We start from the raw sequence: 13669 nt of genomic DNA, 5'->3' as shown, positions 1-13669 counted from the left end.
ATGTCCAGTCCATGCATTTGAGAGGTTATTTTCTACAACAAGATGCCATTCCAGCTTTTTATTGTCACGTCCGACTAGAGTGTGTTTTCTTTTACGAAGGTGGACCACTCCTGACATCAGCACATGGACACATGTTGGTAAAGACCCCCAGCCCTTCAACCTCTACATGTTCCGAGGCAACAACCCCATCAGCAAGATTCATCAGGTCAAAGAATATGTCACAGGTAACAAGAAAATATTTACAGTATAAAAGCACTAAAGAGGTAGATACTTTTTCGGTCTAGATGGTCCATCAGAAGAAACTGAAGCAAAAGTTTTCAATGGTTCTAAACCAAGTGCTGTATGTTCTGCAAAGTTCTATCCTGGGCCCACTTCTATTCACTGTGGTTAATACTTTTACGTTACATAAATACAGTAAATGTAAATTTGGGAACTAAAAACGTCTTTAAGCCGAATAACCATAGATATTTGTATTTTTCAAGCTGTTTTTTTAAAACACAAAGTGATTCTTTTATTTGTGGATTGTTCAATGTTTAAAGGCTAGGTAAATCATGACGGAATTCTAACAATATGCTAGTGTTCAATTCAATTTTATTTATAGTATCAAATCATGACAAGAGTTATTTCGAGACACTTTACAGATAGAGTAGGTCTAGACCACACTCTATAAAGATAGAAATGAAGGATGACTGCACAATGGTTTTAAGCAATATGAATCTTGAATGACAGTCTGCTGTCCAGCCAGATTCTTAAGTATTTGTATGACTAAGCAAGAGTTATATTTAGAGTTTTAATGGCCGGAAAGTCAGAGTTACTGGTTGAGGTTGAGAATACCATGTACTTGGTCTTTTTTGCATTTACAAAACCCCAACAATTCCAGTAATTCCCCCATGTATTCTGTCACATTACTTAATTACTGCAACATATAGTGAAACTATATTGTTATGTTTTATTTCATCAGCCTGAATAGTGGAGTGGGGGGGTTTCTTTCCAGAATTATTGGTAGTAATAAGTAATAGTTGGTAGTTATGCTTTTGCTGCATCACCCAACACTATCTGTAAGCTAAATTTAGTGAAAATGAAAAGTAAGGTGAAAATATTTTTCCATCTGCTAGGTGGAAAGTAAGTACACTTGATGAAATGATCCAGCATTATTGTTTGGTTCAGATGGATTTTGGGCTGTAGTAATTGGAAGCTGCAACATTACTTTTTTATAGTAATGAGCTGCGGCAATGTGAGACATTTAATGTTTGTAAAGGGAACAACATTGGTTTGTCTAGAATTATAAGAAGAAATAATAAATATGCAAAGCCATTATATTTATTATTATTTTTATATCTGTTCTGCTGGTGCCTCTATTGAGTGCAAATCAACGTGCCTTGAAACAACTTCTTATATTTTTCTCTTTTCCACATCCACTGCTCTCTTTCTCTTAGATATCAACATCTGGTTGGTCACATTTGGCTTCCATCTCCACAACGCAATCCCAGGATTCCCCATTCCCAAGTTTGACCTGACGCAGCCGTCACTGGAGATGAAAAAGAGCCAGCTGTGGGATGACCTGCCTGTATGTATCCTAAATACCATTAGATGGAACTGTTAAACAGGGGCGATTCCATGGGCGTAAATCTGATCTAACAGTAGGGGGGACAATAAACATAAAATTTCTGAAGAGCAATTTTTGCAGGGGATACAAATAATACAGCCACAATTATACTCGTAGAAGACGTGTACACAGAGGAAAGCCTTAATACTATCATTAGTGTAGCATGGAGACTGTACCATTATCCTTCTTTTCAGCGTTTCTCTTGATTCAATGAAATAGTTGACTAAATTGACCAAAATATTCTTCTATAAAACCATGTATTTATTTTTAAGTTGTTTACAATCAAGCCACAAAAATACCTTAAAACATAATGACTTATTTTCAAAAAATGTCCCCATATAAAAGAAATACAATGCTTTTGTACACTTGTTAAATTAGCTGATCATAATGTAAATTAGTGAGCCACTGGTAAAGCTCATCTGCTCACCCTGACAGACACACACCTCCAAAAATATGAACTGAGCTCAACACACTTACCTGAGACTCTACACCTGACTGTCCCTGGTCTCCCTGAGACTCTACACCTGACTGTTCCTGGTCTCCCTGTTCCTCAGTTCTTTCTGTCTCCTTTCCCTGTGACATAGTGACGTTAGTATTTCCATAAGCACCTATTCTTATAAAGATGTTACCAAATTGTCTTGATATGAGGATTATTGTACTTGCTTGGCGTTTTGGTGTACTGAAAAAGGATCTATAAGCACTATTATCTGAAAATGGCTCAGAATTTTTTCTGAATGATCTAGGCATCTAGATTCTGGGTTTAGTTTCACGGTGTTGTGATATTCCGAGAGCAGAACACCCACAAAAGATTAACACAGACTTTTCTTTTAGCAATTATTTTTTAGGGGTGCTGGGATCAAGTTTAAAAAAGGGCTAAAATCGCCCCTGTGGTTGAAAAAATCAGATGACTTAAAGCGTAACTCTCGCCAAAATGCAAGCTAGTGTCTTTTTGTGAATGTACCTGAGTCAAACTTTCGTTTAAAAGCATATTTAGGATGGAAGCGTCACTTTTAAGATTTACCGTATTCTCGTTTTTCGGTCAAATGGCCTTTTGAATGGGAGTGCTAGGGACACTTTTATGCTAGCCTCAAAATAGCTATTTTTAAAACACTAAGAAGGCTCGACACAACATGAAACTTGCTCCAAGTATCACCAGGGGCTCTACACATGAACTCAAGCATTGACAACATTGTTTGTGCTTTACAAGGATGTTGATCGGCCAAGCTCACACATGTACACACACACACCGCTGGTCTGAACAGGCTGCAAATTCAGTCCTAATGCCAAATGATCTGTGTGAGATATGAGCTTGAGGACAGATGAAGTAACCAACCCATACATTGTTCCTTATTTTCTGTATGCAGTGTTCTTTAAAAGCAGTGTTTGCATAATGTACTTATTATATGTTAACAATGTCTTAAACAGGCACAGGCATGACTTCCTCTTCCTCTTGTCCACAGTCTATCTCAGGTGTCCAGCAGGAGGTGACTCGTCAGTCTCGGGCCTTCCTGTCCTTTGAGCGTATGCCAGAAATCCAGCTCAGCCGGCGACATTCAGACCACAGCAAGCCCTGGCTGTGGTTCGCCACCGCCAAGTCTCTGATTGGCAAGGGAGTGATGCTCGCCGTAATCCAAGGCCGCGTGGTGACCAACGCTCTCAACATAGCCAATGAGGACTGCATCAAAGTGGCTGCAGTCTTAAACAACGCCTTTTACCTAGAAGACCTACATTATACAGTGGAGGGACGAGACACGCACTACTTCATCAAGACCAGCCTGCCTGAGAACGACCTGAGCGCGCTGCGGCTCACTTCAGGCAGAAAATCACTGGAAAACGGTGTGAATGTCACCGTGTCCCAGTCTACCACGGTGATGAACGGGAGAACGCGGCGCTTTGCTGACGTGGAGCTGCAGTACGGCACTCTGGCACTTCACGTGCGTTACGGGACGACGCTGGACGAGGAGAAAGCGCGAATCCTGGAGCACGCAAGGCAAAGGGCGCTGGCGAGCGCCTGGGCCCGCGAACAGCAGCGGGTGAGAGACGGGGAGGAAGGAGTTCGGCTGTGGACGGAGGGAGAGAAAAGGCAGCTGCTGAGCAGCGGGAAGGTTTTGGGTTTCGATGGCTACTACGTCTTGTCCATAGAGCAGTACCCCGAGCTAGCCGACAGCGCTAACAACATGCAGTTCCTACGGCAGAGTGAGATAGGGAGGAGGTAACACGGCATCAACGACATGTAATTTCTACCCCCTGTGACTGTCAAAGACTAACAAAAAGTTCAGTTTTAACACAAAATGGATGTCACAGACTGTCTTGAGACTCAAAAGTAGCCACTGAAGAGACCCCATGTTTGCAAATTTAGTTTTATTCTGAGGATGGTGAAGTAGGATTTGTAGTGAACAGTCACTTAAACGCAAATGACCCGAAACATTATGAAACTACAGTTGTGATGGTTTAAAACAGTCTTCATGAGCCTGCAAGAAGGTTCAGTAGTTTGACCAATGCCTTCTCTCTCTATTTCTTTTTCTATCTATATTTTCTTTCTTTATTTCTTTCGCCCTGTCGTCTGCCTTTAAACAGCCTGCACGCATGCCCCTCCCTCTCTCTCTGGTAGGCGGGGGCTAACCTGAGTGCTATAATTGTGTGCTATCTAGCTGTGAAACAGTGGGATGTAAAGACTTGTTGAAGTAGCCAACTGAGCATTTCAGCAGCCATCACAACTAAATGACCCCCCAAGCATTTAGACAGTTGTAAACTGTCAGAGCAGTCAACATAACAAATGTCTGTGGATCCCTCACAGATGATGCCGGTATCATGTCTGTGTGGGTCCGGGTGTGACCCATCGCTCCGGGTTATAGGCCTTGATGAGCCATGTCTGTAGGATCTATTGTTTCCATGGCTGAAGGAACTGGAACTGTTGTGGACGCTCTCTAAGAGAGACAGGCACAAAAAAAAGGACTACAATTTGTACGAAGGAGGGGAAAAAAAAAAAAGACTAATTTTCTGTTTGGATTTTTTGTTTTGTTTTTATATATAAACTTGCATTTGCTTCAGACAAAAAGGGGATATAAAAAAAATGAACAAAAAAAACCGTTTACATACTATTACCTATACCACTATTACTACTATTACTACGCCACCACCACCGGAATGGACCATGATCTGAACTAAAAACTTTGAGTTGTGTTTTTTGTTTCCTTCTTATCTATTATCTGTTTGGTCAGTTCTGAAACCACTCCTTCTCATCCCCTGTCCTTTTACAAGGTCTATAAAAATTGTACAGTTTCAGACTACAATCAACAGCGGTCTGTGAGGAAACAGGGCAACCATGGTGCCACGGCTGTTTCTGATTCTTTATTGACCGAGTGGGCTCACCGGTCCTGTAAAACACTGGTCAGGAGTCCTGAAATGTGACTCAGCCTCATAATGCATAGACCTTGCGCTTTTATCGGTCAAAGGTAGTAGTATTGCTTGCAATAGAAACATGTTGTCATGGCTTTGGGGGGGGGGGGGGGGGGGCAGGGTTGCTGTGAGTAGTAACTAATCGTTGCTTCTCGCCTTGTTTTTTGCTCGTCTCTCCTTAAAGGGACAGTGCATCGCCATCAGTGACTTTAATGGGTAACAGTAATAGATCAAAAATCGATGTGGATGTTTTTCTCATTGATTGTGGGTCTCTGTACTCTTATACAGGAGTTTTCTTTGTGTGTATGTGTGTGTTTACAAGGTTGGGAAGGCATCTTTAATCATTTAAAGGAAAGAACAGGAACTTTACACAGAGTGTTAACATCATATGCTACCAATCTTTTTTCAGAGAGTTGACAATGTTTTATGGGTTGATCTTTTTTTATTTTGAAGGTTGAGAAATTCCACTTATCCGTACATCAATATTAGTCTCAGAGAAAGTAATTTATGTACAGTGTTTCTACGGTAAAAAAATAAAAAAAATCCTTGAAAATATTGTTTTCTCACTGTGCTGTACATCTGTGTTTATTTTTCTATCCACTCTCAAAGGTTGCTAGCAGTAATGAACATGGTGTCATAGCATAGTCATCCATGCAGCTTTGTGATATTGGGCCCTGTCTTGCACCCTGTCTTATTGACGCATATATGTTGGGGAAACGTATGATGAGTTGCATGTCCCCTGCCCTGTGCAACGCAACGCTTGCACTATGTCTATGTGCGCGCACTCACATATCAAAAAATGCATTGACGATGGCGACACCAAGTCCTCCCGTAGTTGTGCCTTTTGTCTTTAGTTTTGCTTTCAATAACTTGGTAAACAGTGGTAATAAGCCAACAGCTTGTGCAAGGTGTGTGGCACCAAGATAAATGATGCCGGATCAACAACATCGAACTTCATCAGGCATCTCAAAACACACCCAGATAAGTCAGTCACTCTCGCTAATGTGAAAGAGACGTAACATTTAGCATATATCGTCACAGGTAACAAGCTAACATCGCAAAGTGTTGTGCTAATGCTGGGAACAGGCACATTGTATCTTTATAGTTGTATCCATATGATGTGACAGACTTAGGTTAATATTTCACCAGGTCCGAGGGCTAGAGGGATGTGTTAAGTAGCAGAAGATTAGACTATACGATGTCCTAAATTGGAGACCCAATGTAAGTTCTGGATGTAACAATATTAAACTAGCTCCATTAAAGCATACGTGATAACTTGCAATACAGATGTTTCCCTCAAACTTTGAGCACTGAAAAATGTAATGAATGATGAGGTTGGGCTTTACAGCCTGTTAGTAACACAGACAAACTTGGGCATCGCGACACAACAGGTCCCACTCACAACACAGACACTCCTGTTCGGTGGCCATAGCTTCACAATGACCTCAACCTCTTCTTTTTTCCTACAAACTCATTTTATACGGTTATTTTTAGTTTCCCGAAGTACGAGGCTGTGTTGCGGCATTGACTACCGGTAGCTCTCTCTCTCTCTCGTAGCCCTTTCACGGAGCTCCCGCAGCACTTCGTTCAATAAACTGTCTGTACACTTACAAAGTTCTCAATGCTTCGGTTAACACGTTGGGACCCTCATTATGCTACCGTTGAAGTTTGGTGATATTTTGAGACTTTTTAGTGGTATAAATAGCGATTTGTTTTTACGTTCCCTGTGCCCCGAATACTAGCGTTGTAAGCTAATCAGCGGTCCGCGCTAGCGTCTTTCAAGCTCCAAACTCATTCGATTAGCATGAAAACATGTCCCAGAGAGCGACAGAGTGGGTACACATCTGTTAATAACCCCTAGGTTCGTTTAGTGTCGGAATTGTCCTTTAAGGCTTGACTTGGACTCGAGCTCAAAGACTTGAGACTCGACTTGGATTTCCAAAAAATTACTTGTGAACATCTCTGCTAGTTAGGTCTGCTGATTGAAAGTCTGCTGATTTTCAACCAGCTCTGTGGACTGCCATACATGCTGACTAACAGCACCAGTGCCAGAAGGTCGGTGTTTACCTGCCTGTAAAACTCTGCTGGATGACTTGCGTCAGTGTATAGTTTAGCGTTTAGCTTAGCGTTTAGCTTAGCGTTTAGCTTGAAACCATACACAACACTGGCTTTTTTTTATATATTATTTTTTGGAAGTTTTGGCTTTTAATGAAACCCTACAGTTGGAGACAGGAAAGTGGGGAATGAGAGGGGGAAGCCATGCAGCAAAGGGCCACAGGTCGGGCTCGAACACCAAGCTACTTGTACTAATGACTGAGCCTTGGTACACACGCTCTACCAGGTGAGCTACCAGGGTGCCCCTTCCTCCCCACATTTGTCCAAATATGGCCACTTGTATCCATATGATGTGACAGACTTAGGTTAATATTGGTTGCAAAATACTAAGATGGTGACGGACAAAATGCGAACTCACTGCTTCCAAACTGCATTCCGCAAACCAATGGGTGACGTCACTGATGCTATGTTATTTTGCTACATTATTTTTACAGTCTATGCTCCACACACATCACTGGTGAGAAGTGACTTAGTACATTTACTCAAGTACAATTTTGAGGTACATGTACTTTGCTTTAATATTTCCATTTCATGCTACTATATTCCACTACATTTCAGACAGAAAATATTGTAGTTTTTACTCCATTACTTTTACAGCTAATGTTACAAGTAACTTTTTAGATTTAGATTTTACATTAAAAAGAGAAAAGGTAGTCTTGTTGGGCCCTCTTGTTATGTTTCAGATGTCTACGAGTGGTTAGAAGGTCCACCTAAGACGTTTCCCCTCAAAAAAATTCTGCCCAACACAGTAAGGCTATCAATATATCAACTTTTTCTTTTCTACCACATTAATCATCACACCCCTCACATTTATCTTTGAACCCATTAGACGGGGCTCCGTAACAATAACATACTACTTGATGCATCAGTAACGAAGATGTGATATAATAACACTCACTCCTGCTAAATATGTAGTTTAGTTTTGATAGTTTAAGTCCATGTTGTTGTTAATATAGTTGTGCACTTTTACTTAAGATTGTGAATGCTGGACGTTTACTTGCAATGGAGTAATTTTACATTGTGGTATTGATACATTTACTCAAGTAAAGAATCTGAATACTTCTTCCACTAGCTTACTGATGTGAAAATTAGCTTATTGTCAGGTTTTCAACTCAATCAGCTGACAAAGTGTTCCACCTATATTTACTTAAACCAATCAAATATCGTGAAATGGTGACATTATTTAATCTATGTCTACAGGGACACGTTTTTTGTGTTTTATCGTGTTGGTGAGCACGAATTTTAAACTAATGTATTTGAATGGGAAGCATATTACGTGATAACAGCACGATTATGGTAGCGATTAGTCACGTAAGGAGGTAGGTTGGTGTGGTGGATGGGTCAAAACACACAGGACTTTCACCCCGGAGCAGCGTCCCGCGTGTAGTAGTTCCTTTCCGCGTTCTTCTTCTCCTAACCACAACCTTTCCCTGTCTTTCTTTTCCTAACCACAACCGTCCCGCTATTGTAGCGCGTCTCCCGTTGTTGTCGCCGTTGTTGTCGCCGTTGTTGTCGCCGTTGTTGTCGCCGTTGTCGTTGTCGCCGTTGTCGTTGTCGGCGTGCAGCGTTTAATTTCCCCGTTGTTGCGTCCCCCAGAGACCACGGATCGTGTCCCGGTGGTCACCGTCTACCGCGTGTGGCGTCCCTGTTGTTGCATCTCCCAGAGCAGCCCCATGTCAAGGCAGTTGTCGCCGGCATGCAGCATTTAATTTCCCCGTTGTTGTGTTCGCCAGAGACCGCGGATCGTGTTGTCAACATCTCCCCCAGCCCAGCTAGAGCCCAGCGTCATGGCAGTTCGTGAAATAGTAACGTTCCAATTTTGTGGTGACCAGCACGAAATAAAGTAGAAAATCGTTTCCCTGTACACGAATCAATAGATCAAAATAAACAAAGTCTGTTATTGGAGGGAGATTTCTTGTTCCAAAATATCTCAGTTGTCCAGCAGAATAACTAGTAACTAGCTGTTATGTAAATGTAGTGGAGCTGAAGTATAAAGTAGCACGAATGAGATGCTCAAGTTAAGTATAAGTACCTCACAACTGCACTTAGTACGTTTATGTTCAAAAGCTGTAGCTACAACCTGAAAATGTGAATTGTGCATGTCCGCAAATTCAGTTCAGTTCAGTTCAGTCACTTTATTGTCCCAAATGGGAAACGTAATATACAGTCAGGAGTGCAAGATAAAAAACATATTCAAACGTACAAAATAAGACGACAATACAAAGACATGAATCTATTACAGCTTCATACAAATGTCCAGTTCTCCAGACCTGAATGTCTTTGGACTATGGGAGGAAACTGGATCACCCAAAGGACAGAGAAACAAGAAGAACCCAGTCGGCGTGGAGTCAATTATAACAACTCAGTGCCTCTTCTACCCCAAATATTTAGCATGTTTCATAATAGATACACCTCTAACTGTTTCAACTCTAACTGGTCCCTCCCCCTCATGGTGCCTGTAAAATGACAGCAGACATATGACGACAAGACTTCATTTCAGCACAGCGATGCATCAAATTCAATTCAAAAGTCAATTTGACAATTCACACTAAACTTGTGATGATGCTATAAATGCACAGTGAACTCCCGATAAGAGGAAAATAAACTAGCTGACATGCATTAGTGAAGAGACTCTCCATTTACGGTCTCTGATTGAGCTTGTTTAGGTGTATTTGAATAATGAAGCTCGGTAGAGATGGGGTCAGAAATTAAATGAGATCAGCTGATCATCATCTGAAGCAGTTAACCATCAGTGTGCGTCTATCAGAGATGTTCACAAGTCATTATTTGGAAGTCCAAGTCAAGTCTCAAGTCTTTGAGCTCGAGTCCAAGTCAAGTCTCAAGTCTTTTGCCACAAGTCCAAGTTAAGTCTCAAGTCTCAAGCCATCTGATCTGTCCCTAACACTGTATTGTTACATCTCATGAATTTAAAGCATGTCCTGTAGCTACAGGACATGCTTTGAATTCATACAGTACAGTATCAAAATCAGTTGTAGGATAACTTGATGGGGTCTACTTCAATTTCATAACTGTATTTTTCAACATTTTGGTATCTGTACCAAAGAATACATTATTGTCTGTGTTACTCATTTCATTTTGTCCGTCACGCTGTAAAGCCCAACCTCATCATGCATTACATTTTTTTGTGTTCTAAGTTCGAGGGAAACATCTGTATTGAAAGTTATCACGTCTGATTTAATGGAGCTAGCTTAATTTTGTTACATCCAGAACTTTCATTGAGTCTCCAATTTAGGACATTGTATAGTCTAATCTTCTGTTACTTAACACATCCCTCTAGCCCTCGGACCTGGTGAAATATTGAAGGTGCCCTGCCACACAAAACCGTTTTTACTTGCATTTTTTGAAATATGTTAGGTCCATATGTGTTTGTGATATGTCGTGAATGTGAAAATGAACTGCTACCTCCTATGTCAGCTCTAGCCACTGAAAAGAAAAGCTGGTCAGTCTGACGTGGTGTTGCCTGAGCTCATTACTATTCATGAGCTCGCCCAGTTGCGCTGGGTAAATGATGCTGATAGCCAGGCTCTCATTGGCTAGCTGTTAGCCAATCAGAGTCAAGCAGCTTAGCTCGTTGAATATTAATGAGAACTGGCACATATCGAGCTGAGTCTTCCTGCAGGCTTTCTATACCACGCTAGAATGGCTTGAAACAAGGTAACCAAGGCATTTTTTCCACAAATGTTTTTACAGAGTCCATGGTAGAACTTCAGACATTACCACAAAGTACTGAAATACGTGTCTGTCATACATCTGGATACAACTATAAAGATACAATGTGCCTGTTCCCAGCATTAGCACAACACTTTGCGATGGTTAGCTTGTTACCTGTGACGATATATGCTAAATGTTACGTCTTATGTCTCTTTCACATTAGCAAGTGACTGACCTATCTAGGTGCGTTTTGAGATGCCTGATGAAGTTCGACGTTGTTTATCCGACATCATTTATCTTGGTGCCACACACCTTGCATGTAGCTGTTGGCTTACTGCCACTGTTTACCAAGTTATTGAAAGCAAAATTAAAGACAAAAGGCACAACTACAGGAGGACTTGGTGTCGCCATCGTCAATGCATTTTTTTATATGTGAGTGTGCGCACATAGACATAGCGCATTCGTTACGTTGCACATTATGGCAAAGGGCAGGGAACATGCAACTCGTCATACGTTCCCCCAACGTATATGCGCCAATAAAAGAAAATAGAAATACATGAATAAATTAAGATTTAAAAAGCAATAATTGCATGAAAACGTAAAGGTTGTTAACGAGTCTCGAAGCTCGAGTCAAGTCTGAAGCCTTTTGGGTCGAGTCGCAAGTCAAATCTGAAGTCACTGTTTGTGCGACTTAAGTGCGTCCCCATTTCTGGCGTCTATGATGAAGCAGGCATGGTTAAATGCTTAAAGTTATAGTTCAGTCACAGGAAAGACAGACACACTGAGGAAAGCTGCTCTGGAGCTACACTCACTACATTTGCATTTTGAATGTTTCTGACTCAACTTTTATAATATCTGGTAGAAGCAGAAGTAATTTAAGAAACTGAGTTGAGCTCTCATGCAGCACAAATGGTGAGAAAGTAAGAACTTTTCAACTCTGCTCTCTCTTTTCTTTTCTATCTCTCGAAACTCTCCTCTCCTCTCGTTCTTGCCTGAAGAGCGGGGTAAGACTTTTGTGCTCTCTCTCTCTCTCTCTCACAGCAGTAGCCTTATTTTAGCTACAGTACATCACACTGACTAGCCATTTAGGTTATGTCAACAAGGATTTTCTTTCACTCAGGCTCTGATTCACATTAGATCATGTATGCAGAACTTTGCTCCCTCTCCTCTCTCCCTCTCTTTCATAGTTTCTCTGACTACATTGAGGACAGCAGTAGCCTGGGGGGAGAGCAGGGGTCTTGTAACAGAATGGTTGCTGGTTTGACTCCCTGAATGAGTAAAACAAAAGTACCGACCACCATGCACAAAAATGTGGTACAGACTATCGCCAGCAAAACATACATAATGTAAGCAGAATATAAAGTGTACCATTCTACTGTATTCTCCCAATGTATCACAAAACTGGTAAGATTTGCCCACTTAACTGAATGTCAAAAAAATTAACTACAGCCTGAAGAGAATTAAAACACATATAATGACTATGTACAAAATGTGTATAGTATCTATCCATATAAAAACAACACTAGTGCAATGGATCAGAGTGCAAAGGGTGCTGGAATAAATATGGGATGATCAATGGAACAGGTTGCTTTATATACACAGTGGAATGTGGATATGACAGTACAGTATATAGACTATAGTGTTTATAATACATGCTTAGAAAAAAACCTTGTCTGTGAAAAGCGCTGTATAAATAAAATGTACTTACTTACATGTGATGTGAAGAAACTATTTTGGTCTCTGTTCTTTAGCACCTACCAGAGGGCAGACATTGGAACAGGATGTGTCAAAGGTGTGATTAGTATGGCTTACCAGATGTACAGTTCAGGTGCTGAATGTCCCCTTCCGCTATCTCTGCTATTTATTTTGCAAGGGCACATCTCGCTGCATTTGGGGCTTAGCACCGCTAAAGACGATTGTTATATACAGTATACCAGACGGTCTGGTCTATACCAGAATGTTAACTTGACCATACTCCAGCGCTGACACAGTGCTGTGGAGATAGTTCTGGCAATGCAAGACTAGGGTGTGATGGGTCTGTAGTGATGCTTCCTGCCTGTTTCCTGACTCTGGGGATGTATAAGTCTTTAGTCTGGATTAATGGAAGTACAGTACATTTCCAGGATAATTGCCTGACATCTGGCGCAATGTCCCTCACCTTCCCCTCTCTGTGTGTTGCCATTCTCAAACTCTGTTTGCTTCTGGAAACAACAACAAACTTCGAGCTAGCAAGCGACACGCTGCAAGTTCTGAAGACAATTTGGATTGTGCAACAAGGCAGGCCTGCTTGGTTCTTTTGGGGAATGATTGTGAAGATTCACAAAGAATATGAAAAGTTGATGCCATTTACTATCTAACTGGGACGTTTTGGGACCAATTGGTGTGGATTAACCATGTATCCAGCTAATTTAAATACCTCATTTTAATGTATTGTATGGACAGTTAACTTCATTTAATATTGTATGTGGTGTGGTTTTTTTGCAGTGTGCAAATGTTCAATTTGGCCCCTTTTCTTCTCACGCTCTCTGCCTATAATCTCAGAACATGTAACATAGTATTTGAACTTAACTATTTTACTGGCACAATTCCTTAAGTATGGAAGTTGGCTCATGCTTTACCTTTGGCAGGAGAAATAATTACCTAAATAACTACTGCCCTATTTCAAAACATTTTTATTGTCTAAAAACCCTTAAAACATTTGTAAACAATCAAATGGTGGAGAGAAGAGGTTTGCGTCAGAGCAGCGGAGGTTACGGGGAGGATTGTGGCGGTGGAGCAGGTCTGTGAGGTAGGAAAGGAGCCTGATTATGGAGGGCTTTGTGGGTGAGGAGGAGTACTTTAAACTGGATGCGTTGGGAAAAAGGGAGCCAGTGGAGG

General features: G+C 41.2%; 1 protein-coding gene across 2 annotated transcripts in view; it reads left to right on the top strand.

The window, feature by feature from the left end:
* Window positions 1–5126, top strand: part of tenm3 (teneurin transmembrane protein 3) — a 233324-nt gene extending 228198 nt beyond the window's left edge. For both annotated transcript variants that reach the window (XM_078267356.1, XM_078267346.1), the window contains 3 exons: window positions 100–224; window positions 1437–1567; window positions 3067–5126. In XM_078267356.1, coding sequence (XP_078123482.1) covers window positions 100–224; window positions 1437–1567; window positions 3067–3822 — 1012 coding nt within the window. In that variant the 3' untranslated portion in view covers window positions 3823–5126. The remainder of the gene's footprint in view (window positions 1–99; window positions 225–1436; window positions 1568–3066) is intronic.
* The last annotated feature ends 8543 nt before the right edge of the window (window positions 5127–13669 follow it).

The sequence above is a fragment of the Sander vitreus genome, chromosome 2 (assembly GCF_031162955.1).
Source record: "Sander vitreus isolate 19-12246 chromosome 2, sanVit1, whole genome shotgun sequence".
NCBI lineage: Eukaryota > Metazoa > Chordata > Actinopteri > Perciformes > Percidae > Sander > Sander vitreus.
Note: the sequence above shows the minus strand (reverse complement) of the source record. Positions and strands in the feature narration are given on the sequence as shown.